Source organism: Pagrus major, chromosome 8 (genome assembly GCF_040436345.1).
Source record: "Pagrus major chromosome 8, Pma_NU_1.0".
NCBI lineage: Eukaryota > Metazoa > Chordata > Actinopteri > Spariformes > Sparidae > Pagrus > Pagrus major.
In genome coordinates this window covers 2,811,134-2,837,966 of record NC_133222.1, presented here as the reverse complement: position 1 = coordinate 2,837,966, position 26,833 = coordinate 2,811,134, and the positions used below count along the sequence as shown (strand labels likewise).

Genomic DNA, 26,833 nt, shown 5'->3' with positions numbered 1-26,833 from the left:
TCAAAATTGCTCGTGATGTGCAAGTTGGCACCTTGTATGGCAGCCTCTCATCAGTGCATGAATGTGTGTGTGAATGGGTGAATGTGACAAGTGTTGCCTGTATGGTAGATACAACTTGGTAAAGTGCCCTCCTGGATGTCTGTATGGTAGATACAACTAGATGAAGTGCCCTCCTGGATGCCTGTATGGTAGATACAACTAGATAAAGTGCCCTCCTGGATGCCTGTATGGTAGATACAACTAGATGAAGTGCCCTCCTGGATGCCTGTATGGTAGATACAACTAGATGAAGTGCCCTCCTGGATGCCTGTATGGTAGATACAACTAGATAAAGTGCCCTCCTGGATGTCTGTATGGTAGATAAAACTAGATAAAGTGCCCTCCTGGACGCCCTTCCAGTTCCCGTTTTGTGTGCTGGTGCCTCACCACATACTGCTGGTGCCCTTTGCCGAGTCCACCACTGCTCAGAGAGTAAGTAGAGTAAAAAGTATTCCACTTATCTGTATTGGTATGTTGTCATAGTTTTCTGAGATTTTGTTATGCTAAAGCAAAAAAAAAACTAATTAAAAATATGATATTTGTTTCCAAACATTTCATTGGATAAATTAACAATTATGGAGGCTTTAATGTGCCAACAGAACACGTGTTTAAATATAATTAATCAATAAATTAAAACCAAATATGACAAATTTAATTTGCATCGAAGCGAAGCATTAATGAACTAAAGAGCTAAAAAAAAAGTGCAAAGATTTTTACATTTGGAATCCAATTATCTGTTTTATAAAGTAAAAGAAGAAAAAGAAACGTGACAGAAGGATTTTTATTCAAGTAACCACTTTTACATGTTCAGACAGCAAAAATGTTCAATGAAAACAAGCTTGTTTAAATGAAAGTGTGTTCGGTAAACATGACTCAACTCAACATTAACAAAACAAGAAAAAGAAAAAGCGTGTTCATCTGTGTGAAAGAAACGGATGTTCGGATTGATATTCTGTGATGTCAACATTTTATTTGATTTTGTTTGAAGTGTTCCCTTTTGAATCTGTGACGTTATTTATGTAAATTCTTTCTTTTGATATCTGACAGGAACACAATCAAATCTACTGAGTCAACCTTCTGGAAGCCAACAGAGAAGCTACATATCAGATATGGATACATCATTTTAAAAAATAGATCTCAGGTTAAATAACTCTCATAGCTTTTTTTTTTTTTTATCTACTTAAAGCTTATAACAGACTGTTTACAAGGTCACCAAACCCTACCCCTAAATAAAATAAATATTTCTCAGGCAGCAGAAAAATACTTCACCTAGGAAACTTAACTCAGGTCTCATAAATACAGTATTCACGCTTTTAAACATCCAGATCTTTACCTCGAGCTCGGCAGAAGCCGGGGGCATGACTCGATGACTCGAGCAGTGTTGAGCTGGTTTGTTTGAATTTGAATTAATTCGTTAGCCATGTTTTTTTATGTCTCTCCCTCCTCTAATGCTTTAGATTTCTAATGCCTAAAATAGTGTTTAATCCGTCAACCTTTTGCACATCTTCACAGAACTTTTCTCTGAAACAGTCGACGCCAGTGAAACTTTTTCAGTTTGGCACACGTGAGTGAATTTAGCCAAACTCAGGATGATAATATCGAACTGCACAAGCTGCCTTTTTTAGCTTTTTGACCTAAAACCAACACGTTGTAAAGCATCACCTAATAGTCACAACGCTTCATTTCAATAAAAATAACTCTTGGGGATTAAAACTTTTGACATCTTCGTTTTGTTGAATCCCTTTAACCTTTCATACCTTTCAAATATTTGAAAGACTAATTCAATAATTAGTATTTACTGTATCAGCTCCCGGCAGGTGAGTTAATGTAGTGACCTTAAACACCGACTATCAGAAACAGACAGGAGAGTCTGAGAGGATAAAGTTTGTGCACGCAGCTGATAGCATGTGGATTTTGTACATCATCTTAGGCGTTGTTCGCTCTACTCCTCGAGAGTGCTCTTGGACATGAAGTGAAGTCCCTCCTCCTTCAGTCGGGCCAGCGCCGGCCCGTAGACCTCCTTTGTCACCGGCATTACCAGCCCCTTCGTATTGATTTCACCTGCAGAGAGAACAAACACGAGTTAGGCTTCAAACTAACTCACCTGTTCAGAATCATATCTGCTGTTCAAATCGATTTTAGTTTATTTAAGAGCGACAGGATGAGCTAATGTTACCTTCACAGACTGACAGGTAAAATTAACATTCGCTTAACCAACAAGCCAACCAACCTAACGTTAGCCTCTTGCACCAACAGGACAAACTAAAGCTAGCTTCACAAACTGGAAAGACAACTGGCGTTAGCTTCACAGCCTGAAAGGACAAAATAATGGTAGTTTCTCAGACTGTCAAGAGAAATTAATATTAGAGTCACAGACTAACAGAACAAACCAACCTGTGCTTCACAGACTGACGGGTAAAACTAACATTAGCTTCACAGGCTAACAAGAAAAACCAATGTTAGTCTCCTTGTTTTGTAGTATTTTTATTGTTTTTTGATTAAATTTAATTTCAGAGACTGAAACAATCCTCTCGACTAATGTCACGTACCATCAAGGACCATGCGAGCAGCAATGGCTGCTGGGTATCCTACAGTCTTGGCCATGGCGGAGAAGCCGTTGGGGTCGCCGTACACCACCAGGCTAATGTGTTTGGTCTCCAGCTCGCCAGTTGGGTGGCGAAGCCCCACGTCGTTCCTCAGGATGATCATGTCTCGCTCGCCCTTCTCTGACCACGGGAGAGAAGTCATGAGTAGGTTATGTGCTAGTTTTACATGTAGCGCTTGTGTTCTTCCGATTAGTGGTAATAAAATAAGTTTGCGTCTCACCGAAGGAGAGTTTGACTTCCAGATGTTTTGTCATAGCATCCAGCACGCTGTTGGCGTGCGGCACCGGCTCGTCGCTCAGCATTCCAAACCTGAACACACACAGAGACCAAAAAACAAGATTTTTCCTCACAATAGAATAACCTTCGCAAAGCTGTTTTAAAAGCTTTAAAAGAAAATTACTCTGATTTAACACCCCCGGCAGCGCTGCGGCGGCCCACACATCCTTGGCTAAATCTAAAGAGATGAGCAGTTGCTTTTTGTCACTGTTTTGCTGGTGAATTGAATAAATGAACAACACGTCATTCAATTTGAGCTGCGAGCGCGTTGGCTTTTTACTCTTTTAACGGCACAGATGGAATGTTTCCAACAGTTCACTTTTACCGTCTGAGGAATTTACGTTTCAATGCCAGCGTGGCCCTCTTCACTTCACCGCCAGCAGCAGCAGAACAATGGCAGCATGGAGCCTTGGTCTGAAGAGACCCTTGGAAAAGTTGATTTAAATTGAAGAGTGTGCACGCTACACCACTTCAGGCGTCCTCATTAGGGAGGGAAGTAAAAACGTGTGCAGAAGAGGAGCAGCATTGGCCTTGTTCTCAGCCTGCCATCCACAGCTCCAACAGTGACTTTGAATAGCAGCGGACGTCAGCATCACGATTCAAAAGTAGTTTCAGAATTATTACAGAACTTCACAGGGTTGAAACTCTGAGCTCTGCTCTTCCATACTAACAAAGTAGGAGTAGGTGTATAGCACTACGAAGGGGCTGACAGCAAGATGCCCATCTAGAGGAATTCAAGTGCAGTCAGAGGGGAAGGCAGCAAATGCTGGATGGATGCTGAAGCCTTACCTCTATGTTGTAGTCTTTCTAGTTCGTGTTGGCCTTTTATATCAGGGTGACGGTTAGGCGACACTCACTCATGACAACAGCACAGCATACTTGAACTCCTTCAATTGATCAGCAACTCATAAACCGGCAAAGTAAATCATAACTATCTGCACGACATAGTTTTCTAGCAGCAGAACCGAGGCCTCAGACCCGGAGGTGCTGACTTTCATCACGACCGCTTTTCACTCAGCCCTTGAACGCTGCAGGGCAAAACGAAGGTCACGGTCTGATGACGCCAACAGGACCACATCATCTGCAAAGAACAGGAAGTCTGAGGTCCCCGAAGCTGCATCTTCGATCCACTGTATTCAGATCACAATCAGAATCAGCAAGCCTTAGTTACGGAAGCCCTGAGGGGCAAGTGAGGAAATGTTTTTCTGGTGATCTATTTTAAGTCCGATCTAAAACTATTTTCTGTGTTTATGACTCGAGAATGATTCGAGTTCCTAAAGTTCCTAAATTTTATTTCTACATGGAAAATTGTGAATGATTTTTTAAATAATTTTTTTGTGAAAACTTTTGCAAGAGAAAAAAAAAAAAAATTGGGAGAAAAAAATAAAAACGTTTTTATTGTAATTTTTTTTTCTGCTTGTTTTCTCACATGAAAAAAAATATACAAATGTTTTATGTGTGAGAGCGATTGAAAAAAAAAAAAATCACAAAAAAAAATAAAAATAAAAATAAAAACACGTTTTTCCCCATGTGCAAAAATATATTTAGGAGAAAAATAATTTGGAGAACATTTTTCTTTTAGGAAAAAAAAAACCCCCTGCTCTTCTGGACTGTAAATAATTGAGCTAAGGCTGAAAGTAACTCCCTTTACTGAAGCTTCTGTATTCAATGTTTGACGGCATTTAAAACACAGAACGTGTAGCAGTTTATCAGCCAGCCTGGACATCTGTAAACCTCTCTCCAAATATCTCCAGATACTCCATGACGGCATTGAAGCTAAACATTAGACCCTAGAGGGTTCTGGTTCAGTAACACGAAGGTTCAGAAAGGACCTGATTTCACCCTCGGGTGCTTGTTGGAAGCAGTCTCTCACCATCTCAGGCTGTCCATCCCCATGTCGTCCTTTCCGATGCGTTCGTACACGGCTTTTTCAAAGGCATCATGGGAGACAGAAGAAGACAATCCCATCTGATTACAGAGGAGCTCTTTCTGTAGAGGAGAGAACAGATCAGTGTGTTTAGGTCCTCCATGTTTCTACCACTGACACGTTCAAACACGTTCAGCCTCACGTTGTTTCTTCCTTTCCCAGAATGTCTCTAAAGGCACTTTGTCAGCTCCCACATCTGTCTCCTAGCTCCTCTTTAGCTCCTAGACTGTCTCCTAGCTCCTCTTTAGCTCCTAGACTGTCTCCTAGCTCCTCTTTAGCTCCTAGACTGTCTCCTAGCTCCTCTTTAGCTCCTCAGCTGTCTCCTAGCTCCTCTTTAGCTCCTCAGCTGTCTCCTAGCTCATCTTTAGCTCCTCAGCTGTCTCCTAGCTCCTCTTTAGCTCCTCAGCTGTCTCCTAGCTCATCTTTAGCTCCTCAGCTGTCTCCTAGCTCCTCTTTAGCTCCTCAGCTGTCTCCTAGCTCATCTTTAGCTCCTAGTCTGTCTCCTAGCTCCTCTTTAGCTCCTAGTCTGTCTCCTAGCTCCTCTTTAGCTCCTAGAATGTCTCCTAGCTCCTCTTTAGCTCCTAGACTGTCTCCTAGCTCCTCTTTAGCTCCTCGGCTGTCTCCTAGCTCATCTTTAGCTCCTAGTCTGTCTCCTAGCTCCTCTTTAGCTCCTAGTCTGTCTCCTAGCTCCTCTTTAGCTCCTAGAATGTCTCCTAGCTCCTCTTTAGCTCCTAGACTGTCTCCTAGCTCCTCTTTAGCTCCTCGGCTGTCTCCTAGCTCCTCTTTAGCTCCTCAGCCGTCTCCTAGCTCCTCTTTAGCTCCTAGAATGTCTCCTAGCTCCTCGGCTGTCTCCTAGCTCCTCTTTAGCTCCTAGTCCGTCTCCTAGCTCCTCTTTAGCTCCTAGAATGTCTCCTAGCTCATCTTTAGCTCCTAGTCTGTCTCCTAGCTCCTCTTTAGCTCCTAGTCTGTCTCCTAGCTCCTCTTTAGCTCCTAGAATGTCTCCTAGCTCCTAATTAGCTCCTAGAATGTCTCCTAGCTCATCTTTAGCTCCTAGTCTGTCTCCTAGCTCCTCTTTAGCTCCTAGTCTGTCTCCTAGCTCCTCTTTAGCTCCTAGACTGTCTCCTAGCTCCTCTTTAGCTCCTCAGCTGTCTCCTAGCTCCTCTTTAGCTCCTCAGCTGTCTCCTAGCTCATCTTTAGCTCCTCAGCTGTCTCCTAGCTCCTCTTTAGCTCCTCAGCTGTCTCCTAGCTCATCTTTAGCTCCTCAGCTGTCTCCTAGCTCCTCTTTAGCTCCTCAGCTGTCTCCTAGCTCATCTTTAGCTCCTAGTCTGTCTCCTAGCTCCTCTTTAGCTCCTAGAATGTCTCCTAGCTCCTCTTTAGCTCCTAGACTGTCTCCTAGCTCCTCTTTAGCTCCTCGGCTGTCTCCTAGCTCATCTTTAGCTCCTAGTCTGTCTCCTAGCTCCTCTTTAGCTCCTAGTCTGTCTCCTAGCTCCTCTTTAGCTCCTAGAATGTCTCCTAGCTCCTCTTTAGCTCCTAGACTGTCTCCTAGCTCCTCTTTAGCTCCTCGGCTGTCTCCTAGCTCCTCTTTAGCTCCTCAGCTGTCTCCTAGCTCCTCTTTAGCTCCTAGAATGTCTCCTAGCTCCTCTTTAGCTCCTCGGCTGTCTCCTAGCTCCTCTTTAGCTCCTAGTCTGTCTCCTAGCTCCTCTTTAGCTCCTAGAATGTCTCCTAGCTCATCTTTAGCTCCTAGTCTGTCTCCTAGCTCCTCTTTAGCTCCTAGTCTGTCTCCTAGCTCCTCTTTAGCTCCTAGAATGTCTCCTAGCTCCTAATTAGCTCCTAGACTGTCTCCTAGCTCCTCTTTAGCTCCTCGGCTGTCTCCTAGCTCCTCTTTAGCTCCCAGTCTGTCTCCTAGCTCCTCTTTAGCTCCTAGACTGTCTCCTAGCTCCTCTTTAGCTCCTCGGCTGTCTCCTAGCTCCTCTTTAGCTCCTCGGCTGTCTCCTAGCTCCTCTTTAGCTCCTAGACTGTCTCCTAGCTCCTCTTTAGCTCCTCGGCTGTCTCCTAGCTCCTCTTTCAGTTTTTAAAATATGAGTGTTTGTGTGTTGTGGAATGATTGAAAATCTTTCATCATGCTTTGATTTCTGATAAACACGTTCTGAAAATGCAGCTCTGTGTTTGTGTTTCGCCTGAAAGAGATAAAAGAGGACAAAGCTCGTCTCATCAGTGTCAGAGAGCCTCGGCTCACTGCAGCCTTGATGAGCTATTGACAGCAATAGACTCTTCAGCAAACCCACTTCTACAGTCAGATGCTTCAAGTGGAAGAGCTGCAAAACAGACTGGAGACAGAGGCGGGAGGCACGGCTCAGAGGAGGTCCTTACCCAGGAGACCGGGGATGCAGTGTGGTGCAGGATGGGACAGGCCTCGCTGTTGATCAGACCCAGTTTGACAAAACAACTCATGGCCTTCGAGAAGCCCTGTGAACAGAACGAGAGCTCCAGTGAGGCAACACGGGACATGAAGACAAGAAACAAAAGGTCCTGGGAGAAATCAGGTTCAGTCGGGGAAGTGCTTCTTGTTTTCTGTTGTTCATTTGTCTGAATTTTACAAAGATGAAAAGATCGAATTTAGACTTTTGTAGGAACAGTTTGATTCAGACTTTGGATTATTTCTTCTTTTTCTCCGCCTCACTGCTGTTTGCCTGAAACTTAAATGTCTTCATTCTTCATTCAAAATGTGTCGTAACGTTCAAGTAAGTTATGAACATTACTTGAATTATCAGGATACAAAGCTTTTCTCCGTTTCATGTCTGAATATTCAAAACATTCAGACTTTGGTTTGGTCAAATCAAAACATTTCAACAGGCCTCAACCCGATCTGTGTGATTTATGACTGATTGACCGAACAAGTAAGAAATGAATCAATAAAGAAATAATCTGTTAGTCGCAGCTTTCACCAACTTAAACGAAAATAGGGTGCTGCAGAAAAACAGTGTGTGTGTGTGTGTGCGTGTTGTACCTTGAAGCGCAGTGTTCCTCTGATCAGTGTGTGTGCCGTCTGGATGCCGTATGACTCGGTGTACTTGGTGCTGTCGCGGTTTGGAAATCCCTCCAGATTGAAACCAGGAAGGAAATCCATCGGTGTGGTGGAGTCCATCAGAGAGCCGCCGGCCGGGATGCTCACCACCTGACACACACACACACACACACACACACACACACACACACACACACACACAGATTACAGCACTGTAATTATGGGGAACAAATTTACAGAAAAAACATTCTGCTTGTTAATAAGTTTTGGTCCTCTGAGGCCTCCGTACCTGATTGTCTCTGAGGAACATGGCGGGGTTGATGGTGTTGATGAGGACGTTGTACGGACTCCAGCTGAACTTGTAGCGAAGAGGATTGTCTGAACATTCAGGAGCGGGAAGACCTCCGCAGAACGAGCTGTACGACTCCACCTGAACGACACCGTCAACTCATTTTCTTAATGATTAATCAACAGATTGTTCCTGAACTATATCGTTTCTTTTTGAAACTTCACGGCAGTCTTTCACAGCGTTCGTCGATAACAGCAAGTTGGGATTTGTTAGTTTTGTCCAACAGTCACCAATTAAAAATGAATTGTCAGTAACTGTCACTTTTACTTCGGGTCTGAACCAGGTCAAAATCAGGTCCTGATCGTTTTAGATAAACAGCTTAAAGGTGACAGGTGTCAAGAACTCGAGACCAAAAGAGAGAGAGTGAAAAAAAACCGAAAACGCGGCACATCAGCTGTCTGACGTCGACTGTTTCTGTGAGACATTCAGCAATGTGAACATACGGACTGTTAGTCTGTTTAACGGATCAATACGACTGCCAGGAAGCCTGCATGTGCTCAAACAATCATTAACACACACACACACACACACACACACACACACACACACACACAGTCAGAGTGTGTGCTGCTGACTCACAGTGCAGCCGTCAGCTTTGGCCTGGTCGATACACTCCATGGCCAGCATGTGGTCGATGCCCGGGTCCAGTCCCATCTCATTCACTATGGTGATGCCCGCCTCCTCCGCACTGACACACACGCACACACACACACACACACACACACACACACACACACACACACACAGTGTCAGTATCTCACTGTATAACACTGAAAATTACATTTTCATTAGACACAACACAGAACACACCACCAGACTGAACCAGTGTACTTGTTTTAAATTAAGTTGTGTTTTTGTGTGTAACTTCATATTATCAGCTACATTATGTGCTTAGTGCTGTTTTAAATGTGACCTTCTAACATTAAGAACACTCATTTAACATTTTCTCTTTCATTTAAAAAGCTCCTCCGCACCTCGCTTTGAATTAGAAGTTGTTTCATTTCCCCCACAAAAAAGTTGAATTACATTATTTAAAGTTCATAAATTTACATCCATTTTTTCTCCAGACTCACTGAAAAAGTATCATACTGGTCCATGATTGGCTTATGATGTCACATGATCACATGTTAATCAAGTTTCTCCAGCAGACGAATGTAAAAACGTCCCTCTAGTGTCAAACTGCACACGTGTCAATATATCCCGCTGAGTGTTCGGTCACCATCACCTGCTCTGCAGCTCCTTCATGGCAGGACACAGGTAACTAGCCGTCACCATGTTCACCTTCCTCTTGATGCAGTGTTTGGCGATGAGTGGGTGAAAGGAGTACGGCAGCACGCTGAGGAGCAGAGGGAGGATGTGAGGTCAGGACAAGATGGCCGATTCATTTATGAAGCATTTAGCAAAGGATGATGAAAATTAGACTGGCTCTGAGCTGTCCACACAAGTCTATCTTTCAACAAGGCTACAGGCTTTTAATAGAATCAATAATATATATATTATAATCATTTAATACGTGACTAATAAACACATCAAAAAAATATAATTTACTCTAAGAATAAGCTTCCTTGAGTCGCTGGGTCTAGCCTTTCTTTAGCTACAATTAGCATAACTCTATTTTTAACTAAACTGTATTCGTTGGGACGGCCGTTGGATTTCAGCTTCAGTTGGAGTTGTATAAAACAAGTTTCATCACTCGGTGTTTTAAAAAGTACCCAAAAGTCAAACTTAAGTAAAAGTAAAGACATCGTATTAAAGTATTACTTTGGTAAAAGTAAAAGTCACCCATACAAGTAGGACTTGAGTAAAAGTGTTTGATATCAAATGTATTTAAATATGAAAAGTACAAGTAAATTATACACATATTTACATGTATGTAAATATTGTACACTTTTTTTTAATCCAATCTAATAAAGTATGTAATCTGCAAAGTAACTAGTAACTAAAGCTATCAGATAAATGTAGCGAAGTAAAAGTACAACAACGTGCTGAAGCAGAAAAAGAAAGCACCCAAATAATCCACTATAGTTGACAGCTGTCCCACAGGCCCCGCCTCCTTTTGGGGGTGTGGCCAGAAAATGTGTCTTAAAATAAAATGGTAAATTAAAAGGCAACTGTAGAGAATCTTAAAATAAAAGCTCATCATTATATTCACCTAGTCTTACAGTATTACTTCAGAATTTATAAGAATCAACAACGCTGCTGTCAAATATTTCAAGTTTGCTGTAGGATAAATAATAACTTGTGGAAAGACGACTTCTTCCATCCCTCCGTTTAACAGTTTGTCTTTCTGCCTGTACCGAAAACATTTGGCTCCCGCGGTACCTGATGACCAGGTCGTGATCTTTGACCAGAGAGTCGAGGTGTCCTTCCTGGCTGCCGGCGTCCAGCATGACGGGGATGGTGTTTGGATTTTTGGCTGCCAGCTCCTCCGCCTGCTTCAGCTGCATCGACGCTATAAAACAAGCAGAGGAGAAACAGGAAACAGGGTCAGTGGAAGGTCATACATGGACAGGGCTCTGAAGATCTGGATTCACTGTGGTCATTATTACAGTCACAGTCAGTCAAGACTTTGAGATGTGAAGTCGACCTCTGATCTACGATTATGTTGCTACATATTTCAAAGACAAACTCACCCACAGTGACCTGGGTCTTCTCGTCACGAGTCAAATACTCCACCATCGGTCCGGAGACGTATCCTGAACCCAGCAGCAGAACGCGCTTCATCCCCGACTTCTTCATGATCTGAGCTTTTTCCCTGAAGGACATCAGACACACGGACTCAGAGACACGTCACAAAAACCTCAACACGTAACAGAAACATCAGTGGGTCTAAGTTACTGCGTTTCCATCCAACAGGCTGAGACGTTAAACACACAAAATTTGGATGAATAATTTAAGTCGTGATTTTAACCGTCCATCAAATTTGCTTTAAAACAAAGAGGAGGTTTTTATTTTATGTCGCTCAACATAGGAAGTTGAATGGAAACCAGTCTATTCACCCACAAGCCTGTAAAGATTAAACTAAATAAATAAATCAGCCACACAACTTTGACTTTTTACACATTTTGCACAACAGGAAAGTACAAAAAAAAAACTTATTTTGGGATCTGATTTAGTCTAAATTCATCTTCATGTTTAAAAAAATAAATAAATCTGAATGATGATGGTGAAATAAGTATATATTTATCTTGTACGTGTGTATATTTTTGCCTTGCTTTGTGTCGTTTCATTTTTTATGCATCTTTCATTTTTCCTCTCTGCTTTTTGACTCTTGAGCTGCTCCGACAGGTGAGTTTCCTGTGTGAGGAATCAATAAAGTCTTATCTTATCACGAGTACACAACAAGGGAAAGTACTGATGTTTCCTTTCGAATGTCAGTGAAGTAACTTCTTGGACAAAGTGGGTTCTTGCGTGCTACCTCAGTAGAAAAGCAAATACAAGCAGACAAGACTGATAAAGAATCCCTGAGATGCAATTAAGCTGCACAACAGAGAAAAAAATGGGAAACTGTGCATAAAAACATTTGTTTCCAAACGATGTAATGTAAAATCACGATTAATACTTCTTATAATGCTTAAGATAATCTGTCTAATGGACCCAAAGGCTCGAAAATTTCAGTTAAATAATTTTCACTTTTTCAAATAAGTGAGTTCAAATTTGCCTGATTAGATCTCAGATCAGTGTAGAACATCTGCGCTGTAGCAACACAGTGTGTACAAAGTCAAAGTGGCAGCGACACTTCAATGATCGAATTAAATTTAAAAGTATCGATGTGACTGATGATGATGATGATGATTTGGGTTGAACCGGGAGAGGAAGAGGAGGGAGAGCAGGGCTGGGAGGAGCAGGAGCAGAAGGAGGAGGAGGATCATGAGGAGGCGTCATCCAAAACATAATAAATCAAATAAACCAATCAAATAATAAACATAGAATGAAAATCTGCAGATTTCTGTTGAGTTTTGTTGTTTTTATAAAGTAAATCAGACAACTCAGCAGCTCGATCAGGGCTGTTACTGTAGGTTACATCTTAACCTACATACAATAATCTATGACTGAGTAAGCTTATGATTAAATGAAATATTATAGAATGAGAAGGTTATAATCTCACTGATCATATTTCAGTTTTGAGTTTACTCAGGATCAGACGGCGCTGAAGTTTCATCTCCTGCACAGTCACAATGATGACGCACAGTGACAATGAAAGTCTAGTGAGTCCATCATCTCTGCACGCTCGTCATAACAACAATAACACCACAATGCAGGCGCCAACCCGACTGACCTGTGGCATTAATATCCCTCCACCAGCCGCCTCAAACCCCCCAGGAGTCAGACCCCTGGACTCGTTAGCTTTGGCCTAATTGGATGCGACACCGCACACATGCACGCGTCGCAGCGGGACTGACTGGAGGTCTGACCGGCCGCCGAGCATCGGCTTATTAATTAAAAAAGAAAAGAGAGCCGTTCCCTCAGGAAGATTTCTCCCCAAGTTTACATATCTTAAGGAGCCAAACTCAATCAAAAGGATTAAGATTTGGTGGCATGGCTTGTCTGGAAAAAAATGATACAATTAGGAAGAAAACCTCATCACGTCTTAGAGGTGGCCTAAATATGAGCCAGCAAGACTCTTTGGTGTGAAAAACACTTAGACTGGAGTCTCAAGACGAAGCTGAAATCTCCTCAACCAAGCTGTTAAAGAGCCACAGAAGATCAAATCTGCACTGAGCCTGAATATTAATAAGCTGAAGAGACAAAAAATGATTACTGTACCCAGAAGAGGTATGGAGTCGGTATAGATTTGACAAGCTCATTAAAATGCAACAAAAGCAACATTAACTGAAGCTGCAGATAAGCGGCGAGGGCTGAACAAGAAGCAACATGTGTAATCAATTGACAGAATATAGATTGAGTAATTAATCCGAGCAGATTAAAATGATAAAACGTCACTGAATGCTGATGAGGATTTTCACAGATTGCGAGTAAAATGACAAACATGCAGATGAATAACGTGTTTTTCTGTCTTATACAAAGTCAGAGGAGAAGATCCATTTCATCTCTTTGTGTCCAGTAAAGAGTGAGCTCCAGGTTGTTTTTAGCCTAGCTTAGCATAGAAACTGGGGGAAACTGCTAGCCTAGCTCGAAAGAAAAAACACTAATAAATAAATAAATAAAAGAGGTGGCATCTAGTCAGAAGTAATTAAAACAATAAAGTTTTATTGTTTTAATTAATCTGCTGTGTCTGCTCGGTGGCAGGTCAGGTTTAACTAATGGTTCTGGGCTTTAAAGGGGAATTCTGGTATTTTTAAACCTTATGTTTACATTTTTTGGCGTGAACGTAAATAACTAAAAAAAAGGTACAAAAAGTTCTACAATCGGTCGAGTATATCGCCAAATCCACCAGACTCCATTTACAGAAACGGTCGTTTTATCAGCATGAAACACACGAAATCTAAATCTAACAACAGTAAGGCTAGCAGTTTCCCTCCACTTCAAGTCCTTATGCTAAGCTAGGCTAAACACCTCCCGTCTCAGACGTGATCCTCTCATGTGACTCTGGTGAAGCCGGCTGTCCAAACTTAAAAACTACAAGACGAAACAAGACAGACTGATGAGACAGGAAGGGGTGACGGCAGTTTTTAGAGTGAAAGTGAGAAGAAAAGATGTTTCTACCCCTCGATACCCAAGCGTCCAGTGTGTTACGTTGGCTAGCGGCTGCGGCTTATTAGCACGCTAGCCATGCAAGGTGTTAATGCAGAGGCAGGTTGGCACAGCAGACACCAGAGGGCAGCACTGTGCGGGAACAACCACACGGTGGGTGTTAATCGCTAAAGGTCCAGTTTTCAGCGCTGCTGGCTTGAGGACACTACAACACAAAATGCAACACTAGAAGAGGAGTTAAGGAGGGACAACAGCAACAACAGGAGACTACAGAGCATTACTGTAATGATTACACCCTACTGTTTACAGAGGTTAGCACAGGTCAGCTACATTATGACACGTTACAAACAGAGTTAAACGTTACCTGTCTCGTAATCTTTAGACATTTCATCCACAGATTGGTTGCATTAACTCGTAGATAGAACAAGTTTGTTCCAAAGCATTTTTTTTAAAGAGTAACTCAATGAAAAACAAGCTGAAATACAGACGGATCCCCAAATATCCGAACACATGCTACAGATTCTACAAAAACTGCAGCAGCGTTTATGATAACATACTACTGAAATATGTCGTACCTTCTCTCCCGAAGCTTCTCGATGTATTCAAACTTCGGGGTGAGCGCTCCGTTTGAGGTGATGACGGCCTTTAGGAAAGAAAAAATTAAAAAGGGTGAGATCAAATCTTAGAGATCTTGTTGTTAGTGTTCATTATTCGGTATCGGTAAAATAAATCTCGTCAAATAAAAAGATCTTACGGTCAGTATGAGGGAGGTCAACTTTAAGTCTTGAATCGATGATCGATTATTCATTAATAACATGAAATATGTGGAACATTTTTCCATCAGCAAACTGTTTTAACCACTGACGTGATCTGTGTTTGATGTAAAATCAGAGTCGGCTACATGAGGAGATAAAATAACAGATATAGTCGACATTAAGTTACTTTAATTCTACATTAAATAACACAAGAGCAGAGCTCCCGTCTGTCACTTTTCTACAACTGGCAACAAAGTCCAACCAATACTGGAGGCAATAAATGGCTAAAATGTGACATCAGTTTATGTAAAATGCCTTTTTGTATTTTTAAATGACAAATTATTGTATTTTAATTAAAAGAATTTTCTCACACCAGTATTTTGTGTTTTATTTGGATGTATTTGTAAAACAAGCACCTGTAATCTGTTGTTGTTAAATACTTCTTGACGTTTGAGGACATTTTAATCGGTTCAATTCTTAATAATCGATTAATCATGAACATCCCTCGTCAGTACTGAACATTATGGAGACCATGGTTCTCTGTTTTTCACAATACATTTGCATTTCCTGGTCATACTCCACCCAAAATCTTTGAGGAATCAACATTAAATATTTATTGTGTTTTTTTGTTGTCTCCTTCCAGCAGCAGAGAGACTTCAGTCACTTATGACAGATATTAAAGTAAGTTGGTGGTTGGAAGTTGATACGAAAGCCAAGAGCAGCCACGCTCGTAATTATTTGTTTTTTAATGCCGTTATCTCGAGATTACAAGTTAAGTACTTGGTTATCTTGAGAAAACAAAGATGTCTGTCTGACGCACACAATCATGAACTGTAGAAATAACAGCTCACACTTCTAACATCACGTTACTTACGTCTCTGACTTGCGGGCTGAACTCCTCTTCCTCCAGCGGCCTGGTGGAGTCTGATGGCAGCTGATAATGACAAAACGCTAAATGTAAAAAAAAAAGAAAAGACACCGGCAGAAACAAACGTCCCGTCCGTCAGGGTTTGTATTCACTCAGTCCACCCTCAGAAACCTGCTGCAGCGCTCTCCCACAGCAAACCCGACCAGAGAAACCGAACCAAGAAAGCAGCACAGAGCGAGACAGAAACCCCTCGACAACACCGGCTGTTCTCACCTCCACTCACACCCTCAACCGTCTTACCATCTCCCAGATGTAGGGGAAGAGTCGGTCTCCGAAGTACTCCGTGGCTTCGATGGGCAGCTGAGCAGGAAGGTTGTCGATGGAGCACATGAGGAACCCGTTTCCCTCCACGCTGCCGGGACAGAAACAACATTTTGTTTACTGATTAGAAACACAAATACTGCTTGCACTAACATTACGTCTTCATCAGACGACATCACGGTCACATGACTTCAACATCACCACCACTGAGCGTCTTACTGCACAGTTACTATCCAGGTTTTCTATAAACTGATCAATGTACGAGTTGTAAAGTCAGAGTCAGAACAGTGTGTAACTAAAGTGGGCCTGTAAAGACGGACTAGTGAGTAGATGAGTCTCCGTGTTCGCTGTGAGGACGTTTAATGTCCCCGACAACCTCTGTAGTCTCATTTAGACACTTGTTAGCAACCGCTAACCGTTTTTAACACACAGAAGAGCTTTATAATTAAACTGTGGGACATTTAATGATGGATAAAACGTGTAAATATCTTCAGCCTGTGGAAACCACACACTTTATTTCACACATTTGACCGAAAACACATTCAACAAACCTCACAGACTTTGAGAAAAAGGGAACCAGATCTGATTTCCGGGTTTTAGGACTACAGATCACACGACTCTATGACCAACTGCTGCCTTACAGCAACAGACTTTTTTCCCCCGGATAAAGATTTTTAAATCCGAGGACAATAATAACGTCAAAGATCAGGAGTGTTAGCACCGTACCTGTTGTGGTCTATGTGCTGGTTTGCGTCGTACATACAGAAAGGCTTATCGATGGTGGTGCACTCGGTCATGAACTCTATTGAGCCTCCGGTGTCAGCAGATATGTCACAGATGGCCAGCAGTCTGTGGACAAAGAGAGGAGACGGTGTTGAAGAGGTCTCACTCTGTAAACACGACTGAAGATAAAGATGTGACTCTTGACCTCTGTGGAGATAAAGCAGCTAACACACACACACACACACACACACACACACACACACACACACACACACACACACACACACACACACACACACACACACACACACACACACACACACACACACACACACTCCCCATTCACTGGAACAGACATTCAGCCGTCAGTGTGTCAGGAGAAGATCATTTCACCTTCTACTACTGGAAATATAAACCTGCTGCCCTGTGAGGCTGTAATGTTGATCACACACCAGAGAAAATGACTCAATGGATGAACACTTGAGAGGCAGCTTCATGTTCTTAAAACATATGGCCAAAAATATATGGACAACCCTGCTTTCAAAAAGGTCCAAAAGATTTATAATGTTTCTGACTCAACATCTTTTAATGCAGTCTGATGACTTCCTCTGCGTAGCCTGCATTAGTTTCTGAGTGTAAACGGTGAAATCAGTTAAAACTGTGTGTTCAAACAGCTGCTAAATGTTGGCGGGTCTGGATCTGGTTGACTCTTGCTGAACAGAGTCAGGAGCAAACAGGAGGGAGGAGAATAAGAGGAACGGCCTCCTGGTGATATTCAGACTCGACGCTCTTACCTGTGAGGCAGCCCCGGCGATCCTTCGGTGACTGCATGCAAGCTTTTAGACGGTCTTATCAGCTTCTGGGCGTCCAGTCGTCTGAGGAGTCGGGGCGTGTGGGGGTCCCAGTAAATACCGTTGATCAGACAGGTTGTGTAGGGCGCCACCTGTGGTTAACACAACATTTATACAATGTGTTGATGACGGTTCTCAGTCATCCAGGTCACGGAGTGCTGTATCGTAGGCAACCGAACTTGTTTCAGTTTGTTGAAGACGTTTCACCTCTCAGTTCTAGCTAACTGGAGGGGAGTCGCCGGGTTTTAAACGCTGTGTGGGAGTGTCCTTACAGGGTTTAAAAGCCTGCAACTCCCCTCCAGTTAGTTAGAACTGAAGAAGCCTCTTGGATGAGAGGTTTAAGTCCTTAAACTCACTTTTATTGACCGGTGTTTCTGTGATTCTGATTGTAGTGGCTCCTACCAGGAGGTTCTGCTTCCTGGTTTGTTTGCAGGATATGTTCAAATGCTGACAGATGAAATTTGGTGGAGAAGGCAGCTTCATTAGGGCTGCAACCAACAATTATTGTCCTTATCGATTATTCTGATGATTAGTTTCAGGATCAATTGGAATTGGTTCAACATTTTGGCATTTAACTCCTTAAAGACCCGACCCAGGACCTGAGTCGGGCCAAGTCTAATCATCCCGGGGTTCATCTATTATGGACCGGGACTTTTTAGATCCTTCCTCTTTATTTTTCTACATCAGCTCACTCACGTTGGGTTCAGTATTCAACGGATCTATTTCGGATCAGTTCCAAACCTTTCAACCTGTGATGACCTCGATTTTGTTTCGTCTGCAGCGAATCTCAAAAGCAGATTTCAGTGAGAAGTTCGGCCGTGAACACAGAAACTGTCGCGATGCACTTTACATTCCTGCTTCGGATTCCTGAGCTGTGAAGTACAGAAGTAAATTGATTGACGTGACTTTTCATGCAGTTTCATTCTGTCTTCACCAAATTTGGTACAAAAAAAGTAACTTATTCAGTTTTTTCTCTTTTGTAATCTTCTTTAAATGGTTTCCAAACGACTTTTCCATAAATAACGAACACACTCTGAACAATCCTTCCTATTTTGACATTTCATTTATAGGTGGCACTACAGCAGGCATGATAATTTATCTTTGAACAAAGCTTGAATACTTAAATTATTCTCCAAAAATAAGCACAGCTAGGTGAATTTTCTTTTATTAAAATAAGAATTTTAAGGGCTTGTGCAGCCTTGACAGTGAGCGCGAGAAATGTTTTGTTTTCCTTTGGTATTTCACGTTCTTCTTCAGCGGATGTGTTAGCTCAATAAAATAGATTTTGTCATCCGCTGCTTGACTGTTTCATTCAGCCGTGCTTTGATACAAAGCAGAACAGAAACGATTAGCTGATGAAACAAGAAGTCAGTGAAGAGCAAAACATTTGATACAATTTAAGACTCGTGACTTTGGAAAATAACAGAATAATATAAATGATTTTAAGTTGCAATAAAAAGTTCAGAAAACATATTTTTCTGTATAAATATAACTTATTTTTTCACATCAAAAGGTTTAACATGATCTTTGTTATGTGAGGGATTATTGATCAGCTTGATGTATCGGTTTCATTCTCGACAAAGTTTAACAGGACGACGGCTGTGTTGAAGCTGCCATGTGCCTCAAAACACCAACCAGCAGCTGTCGAGTGCTGCCGACTGAAATAGAGGACGAGGCCTCCGAGTGACTGACAGGAACAGGTTGGATGAGGAGTGTTGTAACTGGAGGGAGTGAAGGGGTGGAGGTGATGGTGGAGGAGGGGGGTGGAGGTAGACTCACGCTGGTCCTGAAGTGCGAGGTGTACAGCTCCGGGTGGTTCTCGTACTCCATGGGGTCGTAGATACCGTCGCTCTTCCTCATCAGGTGGTGATGTCGGCTCAGGACGGTGGCGTAAACTTTGCTCAGATCTGAGAAGAAAACAACAACATGACGTAAATCATCATGTATGTAGTTAAAGTACTATAAAACCACGAGCACTCTGATCCAAACCAATGACGCGAGATCAACGAGCACATCTGGTTTTTCAGGAGTTTGCTTCAGGGATGGGCCACAAAGCTTGGCTGTTTATTAGGAAACAGTTTCTTCTTGATTGCTGTGTGAATTTTAGACTCTACATCAGGGCTGCCTGATGTGAGGCCCGCGGGCCAAAGCAAAAAAAAAGATAAAAAATAATCAATTTTGCTGTTTTTGTGAGGTAAAACTTTATTTCTTCATTTTCAGTGTTGTAAAAAGTTCCTAAAAGTCGCACTTGAGTAAAAGTAAAGATATCGTGTAAAAATATTAATTTGGTCGAAGTAAGAATAGTACTTGAGTAAAAGTCTATAAGTGTCTCAGGTGACATAAACTTAAGTGTTAAAAGTAATTTTCTGGCAGTAAAAGTACTTAAGTATCAAAAGTACAAGTAAATTAAACGTACAGTTACACAGATACTTGACTTGGCGCTGGCGACCCGGCCAGTTATCGGATCTGATATTCAGCTTTTTTCTGATTATCAGAATCAGTGTTTTCTTTATCCGATTGTGGATTCAATAAATTAATTTTAAAATGTGCTGATTTGGCTCTAAAGTAACTTGTAACTAAAGTTAAAGTTAAATAAATGTAGTGGAGAGGAAGTATAAAGTAGCAAGAAGAAGTCAATTAAGGGGATCTTAGTACCATCCTGCACCAGAACAATACAATTCACTACGTGTACGTAATCAATTAATCGTTAAAATAATCAGCAGATGAATCGATAATTAAAATAATCTGTAGTCTGAGCCGTCAGCGTGACGAGCCATCAGACAGCAGCAGGGTGTTTTATCGTCTGTCGAACACGATCACTTCACGTTATCACAACACTGAAGCGCGAAGGTAATCACAGGTATGAGTACCTTCTGTTTCGGAGACGTCCTTCAGCTCATGAGGTTCAACGTATTCAACAGGAAGCTCGTTAAGGATGTCTTGTGCTCCCTGAAGGACAAAGAAAGGAAGGAGTTGAGTGAACTTACAGACATTCCTCACTGGAGTCCAGATTTCTGAGGCCACTGTGCATTTTTTTAAATCTCATTTCACCTTGGAGACGTTGCCGGTACCAGTGAAACAAAACGTCACGGGTCCGATAGATTTGGGCATGAGGCCCATGGAGATCTCATACCCACAATCCCTCACTGCCTGGATGGCCTGGCTGACATTCCTGTAGTTATGAGCCATGCCGATGTGCTGTGAACAGCAGAGAGATAAGAAGTGATGAGATAAGAATCACATGAAGGCGAAGAAAGGCCCGTTTGGGAGGAACGTTCTGTTACCATGAAGGGAGTGTGGTGCCCCAGGGCCAGGAAGCGCAGCCCGAGTCCATGTAAAATGTTGATCATTCCTACGAAGACAAACAACAGATTAACTCTGATTAAATATTACTCTGACATGAACTACTTAACAAGAATCATTCATCACAGTATTCCTGGAGTAATGCAAATATAACTTGCAGGCTTGTGTTGGATCATTCAGAACATTTGTAAAGTTATTTAAGTTCATTCAAGAGAATAACTGAATATCTATGGGTGTATGTAGAGTGCTTGTGATTTTATTTTTTGACAGTGAGGCTTCATGAACACGCCGATGGGAAGTCAGGCGTCCGCAAAACATTCCTGAAGCTTCAAATTAAAATGTTAATAAATAACCTCAACAAACATAAAATGGCTCCATACAGCTGCAGAAGCCTCTCCATCCCAATTTGATTTGAAAATACGTCTTTAAGCTTAGCGTTAGCGTGCACCCCGTCTGAAGTAGGTGCACGAGCTTGACAGTGTAAATAACATCTTCTCACACCAGTTTGGGATCCCGGGGCCTCCAGAGACTTGGATTACATTGGAGCCATTTAATGAGTTTTTTTCCCAGCTGTTATTTTACATTTTAAAAGTCCCCATCTACTTCAGCTGTTTAGGAGAACGCTGCAACGCTGTTTTGCTGTGAAGCTCCAGAAATGTTTTGTGGACGACGAAACTTCCCCCCACCTTCCATCCGCATGGGGGTGAGGAGATAAAGACTGATATTTTATATTTGGGTGAGCTTCTCCTTTAACGTGAGTTCTCCCTGATCCAGACTGAATACATCCAGTCACAGGAATGCTGACCAGAGCGAGAACAGTACTGACACTGATTCAGCAGCAGCTGTCATGTTGAATCAGGTCCAGTTGATTCAGAAATGTTTGAACAGGGGAACACCTCCTTACTTTAGTTTCACAACAGTCCAAAGAAATGATTGACCAGCTGGGACATATTGCAAAAACCTGACTGTCATTTTTTTTTTTGTATTGAGGAAGATTTTCTTACCTGCGACACCGGCCCACTGACCAAACGCTACTATCCGGTAGCCATTAGCATCGACCATCTTCTCGTAGTCGATCAGACGAACCTCCTGAGGAGACAAAATTAATCTAGTTTTAGTTTTTAGGTGAGTTTTGTTCAAGAAAAGATAAATACACATAAGGAAAGACAGAACAGAAGAGTATTTAAATATCTGCGTCATCAAATTCTCAGCTCCAGAACAGAAGCCAAAACAGCTCCTGTACATCACTGTACAGAAAGATTTAATTTATCTGACATCAGGATCATTAACAGACAGCTGTTTGTCTCCCACTGGATCTGGGTTTGTACTAAGCGCGCTGTTCACATATTAATCTCGGATGGAGCAGCGATCCCTGGGTTCTGTTTCACCCGAGGACTTACCCGTTCTGATAGAGGACATTCAGGACAAACCTTTTATTTATCATTGTATGTTAACATGTTCTCAGATTTCCTGTGAACCTGATCATTTAAGCGCACGTATTTTAAGTCTGGGTCAGAGACACAGATCCTGAACGTTTTCCCTTCAAAGACGATGTCCATGAAGTTCAACACAGCAACGTGTGGAGAGGCTCGTCAGGCTCGTCAGTCTCTGCAGTCTGGTGTTAAAGGTCCAGCTTGGAGGAGGGTTGAGTCTTACCCCCAAGTCTTCACATACTGACGCTCTGGGCTGGTAGGTTGGGTCGGCCACCGAGCCAAAACAAGTTGGGAATGAGACTCAACAATCAACTATTATTCTTAGACATTGGACCTTTTAGTGATAAAAACGCAAAATAAGCTGGAGCCAAGGTTTAGCAAGTGAGTGACTGGAGCGGGTTTGTTTGAGAGACCTTGACCCGTTTAATGCAGCAATCTGCCATTATGACATGTTCTCTGTTCCATGTCATCATGTCGTCGCGTCAGGAAGGCCAGGTCTCTTTTATTATTATTATTTTTTTTGATATATGACTTTAAGGAAATGAATATTTGTACAAGGCGGTACCAGCACTGCCTTGATTCTCAGAGACCTGTTCTCACTTCTAAATGTTCCTGTGAAGTGCTTGAAGGGTGTGTGTCGCACAATTATGTTCTTGTAACACAAACATGATGTAACTAGTCGTGCAACAAATCACTTTCTACAGGGCGTAAATCAGTGTGTCAAAAGTAGCCATAATTCATACCCGAGTAAAAGTGAAGACGTTGTGTTCAAATATTATTTTGGTAAAATTGAAAGTCACCCACAGAAGAAGTGCTTAAGTCTTAAAGTAACTGATATTAAATGTAATTAAGTATCACTGGCAATAAATGTACTTGAGTATCAAACGTAGGAGTAAAAGTGAATTATGTAGCTCTTTGCTTCATGTCATCCCTCCTCTCCTTCGCTAGCCATCGATCGCTCCCCCCCCAAAAAAAACACAATTTAAAAAAATACCTCAAGATTACACTGACAAACTACGTGTCCCACAATGCAACGTAAAACATACGACTGGAAAAGAGTGACAACGTGACAGTCGGAACAAAATAGGCCACTACAAACGTGAGTGAGCAGTGTGTCGTGTGCTGCAGGATCGTTTTCGGGGATCTTTCGAGCGCTCACCTTCTTCAGCAGGTCCTCCAGCAGCCCCATGTTGGCCTCCTGAGCCTTGATGGTGTGGGAGAAAAAGGCGTACGTCTTCCTGGGAATCACCTTCTCCTCCGGCGGCCTCTTCACCCCGATTATCAGAGACGCCTCCGAAATGTCCTCCTGAACGACGGCGCCCGCCCTCAGGTAGTACTGAAGACAAGAAAAGGTGGATTTAAACGGCCGGCAGAGGCGCTCGCACTTATGTATAAAATATGTGCAGTAAGAATACAGCAGTATTGACTATATATAATGTAAATATAAAGAAATGTGTATTTGTTTTTGTGTCACTAACACTTCCACAGTAATAGCTATAATACCTTATATTAATCCTGGCCTCCAAACATATAAAGAGGGTTGAAATTAGAGGAAATGTGTTGTTCTCGGCGCCTCACCTTCTCGTGGATGGCTCTGCGGTTGGACGGCTGGACCATGACTTTGACGCCGGCGTTGGTGAGCTCTTTGACGTGTCGCGGGGCCAGCGGCGCCCTCCTCTCCCACGGGTTGACGTCCTCGCGGCGGATGGCCATGACGGCCCTGTGGTGCTCATAGCGCCGCTGGGCTGCGAGGCAGCTCTGCGTCCTCCTGCCTTGGTGACTGAGGAGTCTGAACATGACTGTGCCCACCCTGCCCTGCTCAGGACAAAAGACACAGACTGCTGACAAAACCACATTTTTATCAAGGGTGGTGACGGCCAAGAAGTGATGCAGACTGTCGCGTAGTTACATGCAAAGCTTACAAATAGATAATGCATTAATAGATGTGCGAGCGCGTTTCTTTCTTTGTGTATTTGACCGGCACGGTGGAGAGGTCGGAGGTCAGGTTTGCTGGGAGAGAGCTGCTGACAGGCAGACCAGCAGCTACGGCTGCAGCTTATTTTCACTGTCGATTAGTCTGTTGATTATTTTCACCCAAAGATCACCCAAAAACGAAAAGTCAATTATTATCTCCTCGCCACGTTGATGGAAAGTCGGGTGACGTTTCAAAGTCCACAAATCATTTCTGGAGCTTCACGGCATTCTCCTGAACACCTGAAGCAGCTGGGGACTTGTTTTAAAAACCATAAACTGGCTCCATGTCGGAGGTAACCCAGAACTATGGAAGCCCAGAGATCCAAAACGGATCTGAAAAGATGTTACTCACACCCTCGATGCACCCGCGACGTTTTAAAACAAGTCCCCAGCCGCTTCAGTCGAGTTGAGAACGCCGGGTTTTCTTTCTGTGAAGCTCCAGAAGTGTTTTGTGGAAACTTCACCTGTTGTCCTTCAGCATGAGGGTGAGGAGGTAACGCCTGACTCTTAATTTTGGGGTGATCTTTTCCTTTAAGCGTACAGACATGAGGGCAGGAAAGCAATTTCCCAAGCAGTTGAAATATCCCTTTAAGCCTCTGGCACACACATTAATTTATCCTGGAAGTCCTTGAGGGACCAGTCCTCATGCTGGAAACCACTGAGTGAAATAATCCAACTAAACTATGAATCACTAAACCAGAAACTTGTATAAAGTAAATATTTGACACCAGAAGGACTTTGTGTTCCTAAATACAACACCAGGATTAATATATGACCGCTGAGTACAACAACAACACAGTGAACCAGAGCTGAAACACACACACAGACAGACTCACAATCAGTGAAAATGTTAATGGAGTCTGGTGTTGTCCAGCAGCTTAGACCCACACTGCAGCCACACGAGTCGGTTCCGGGGTCTGCGCAACACTGTGACTTCACGCCGCTAATTGATTAATTTATCCATCTATGTATTTGTTCAGTGTAAGTACCGGCTGCACGCGGAGCAGCGGCCCGGTCCAGCTCACCTGTCTGCCCGGTTCTGTTCAGCTCGCCGGCTCCGGACGACGAAAAGTAGCGACGGGTAACCGACAGCACCGCAGAGTCACGCAGAGGTGAGCGGGCTGCAACCTCACACACATCACACACACACACACACACACACACACCGGGGACGCTCTTCCGCTTCCGGTTACGATTTCAAAATAAAATTAATCTGTCGTGTCTTTAATTTGATTTAAGTTTTGTGGTAATAGACGTATTTTTGTTCTATTTGATTTCAGCACGTATGAAGTAATACTATACTGCTCTATTAAAAAAAGACAGACTTGACTCAAAATTCTCAGTCTTTGTGTTCATATTTCTTCCCCTCAGACTTCTGAACGTAGTTTTCTCAATTATAATATTAATACTCAAATTTCTCAATACTCAAAAAAATTGCTTTCAACATTTAAACTAATAATTTCACTGCAAAAATAAATTACCATCAAACTTTGCTGAAAAAAATAATAATTAAAAATGTTTTTTGAAATATATATATATATGTGTGTGTATATATATATATATATATATATATATATATATATATATATATATGTATGTATATATACTGTATATATACTGTTTATATATACATATATGTATATATATATATAGAGAGAGAGAGAAAATTGAAATATACATACACACATATATATACACATATTTATACACACAATATATATATATATATGTAAAAAAAAAACAATTTGACTGATAATTCGCAACAAATAACAATATAAGAATATGAAAGGAATGTATAAGAAATAAAGTTACTGTCAGTAGTGCCTCATATCACTGTATATACAGCATATTCTGTATCTGTAATACAATATTTTTACATCCAGTGTGCCATAATAAAATATGATGAAGCACCACCACACCAGTACAAGACTTCTGCGTGATGCCATCATCCATGTAGCCTCGGACTCAGAGAGTCAGTCCACTCACCAGTTATTAAAACACAGTGGTTGTAGTTTGGTTGTATTTATTGAGGCTGCAGATCATTTCTGAGCAGGAAGGGCAGTCCTGACAACAGCTGTCTTTTATTTTGAAGGTGAGCCCCTCAGTGTTCCGGCTCCGGGCTGCGGCTGCAGGTTAAAGAGGAATTCCTCCGTGGAGACGCACAGTGGGGACTTTGTTTTTGTTCGCAGCGCACCCCGCGTGGGCGGCTACAGTGCTGTACGACCGTACACGCGAAGAGCAGCGTCTCACACGCACACACCCACGTCTGTGTTTGTTTGTAGTCCAGATAGAGGAACAGAGGAGCGGGGACAGTTTGATCGAGTCCGAGGCTGGGCGGGGCTACGTGGATGTCACCGCCCGTAAGAGCTGCCCAGTGGAGAAAAACGAGCGTCCGTCTGCAAGGAGGCTCTGCCCGCAAGCTGTAGTTCTCAGAGCACGTGCCGCGTCTGCAGGACGTTCACGAGCGCGTGCAGTACTGAAGCCTCTCCACCAATCAGCTGCCAGAGATGAGGAGCCGCCTCCCGCGTGGCCCGTCGCACCGCGATGACGGAGGAAGGCGCAAACGTCATCTTTGTCCCAGGATCCGTTCTTAACCTCACCTTTAATGTGTTTGTTTGTTTGTTTTTTATTAATAAAGTACGGATGAAAAAAAAACACAACCTTGGAAAGTGTTATTGTTTAGATTCACTGTTTTTGTCCTCAGCAAGAAGTTTTTTTTAATTTTTTT

At 42.5% G+C, this 26,833-nt stretch overlaps 1 protein-coding gene across 2 annotated transcripts; it reads right to left on the bottom strand.

The window, feature by feature from the left end:
• Positions 1 to 806: 806 nt before the first annotated feature.
• Positions 807 to 25,233, bottom strand: aass (aminoadipate-semialdehyde synthase). 2 transcript variants are annotated; one of them, XM_073471405.1, is made up of 24 exons: positions 25,131 to 25,233; positions 23,710 to 23,946; positions 23,291 to 23,467; positions 21,703 to 21,787; positions 20,680 to 20,747; positions 20,447 to 20,593; positions 20,266 to 20,344; positions 19,175 to 19,302; positions 17,339 to 17,487; positions 16,548 to 16,670; positions 15,801 to 15,912; positions 15,507 to 15,566; positions 14,453 to 14,520; positions 10,856 to 10,977; positions 10,545 to 10,674; positions 9,448 to 9,558; positions 8,802 to 8,910; positions 8,163 to 8,303; positions 7,856 to 8,023; positions 7,219 to 7,314; positions 4,795 to 4,910; positions 2,866 to 2,954; positions 2,589 to 2,765; positions 807 to 2,100 (listed from the first exon to the last, which is right to left on the bottom strand). In XM_073471405.1, exons 2-24 carry the CDS (start codon positions 23,926 to 23,928, stop codon positions 1,982 to 1,984), a joined length of 2,793 nt encoding a protein of 930 aa, XP_073327506.1. In that variant the 5' UTR covers positions 23,929 to 23,946; positions 25,131 to 25,233; the 3' UTR covers positions 807 to 1,981. The 2 variants fall into 2 exon arrangements, with proteins under 2 accessions (XP_073327506.1, XP_073327507.1); XM_073471406.1 differs by lacking the exon at positions 25,131 to 25,233 and having other exon boundaries at positions 23,710 to 24,002.
• Between the last annotated feature and the right edge of the window lie 1,600 nt (positions 25,234 to 26,833).

Excerpts from the sequence above, each read along its gene's own strand:
- aass (XM_073471405.1), bottom strand. The coding sequence starts at position 23,928 with ATGTTCAGACTCCTCAGTCACCAAGGCAGGAGGACGCAGAGCTGCCTC. Across the intron at positions 10,675-10,855 it reads GAAGACCCAGGTCACTGTGG|CGTCGATGCAGCTGAAGCAG; the intron begins GTGAGTTTGTCT and ends CTTGTTTTATAG. Across the intron at positions 8,304-8,801 it reads CCAAAGCTGACGGCTGCACT|GTGGAGTCGTACAGCTCGTT; the intron begins GTGAGTCAGCAG and ends GGTGTCGTTCAG.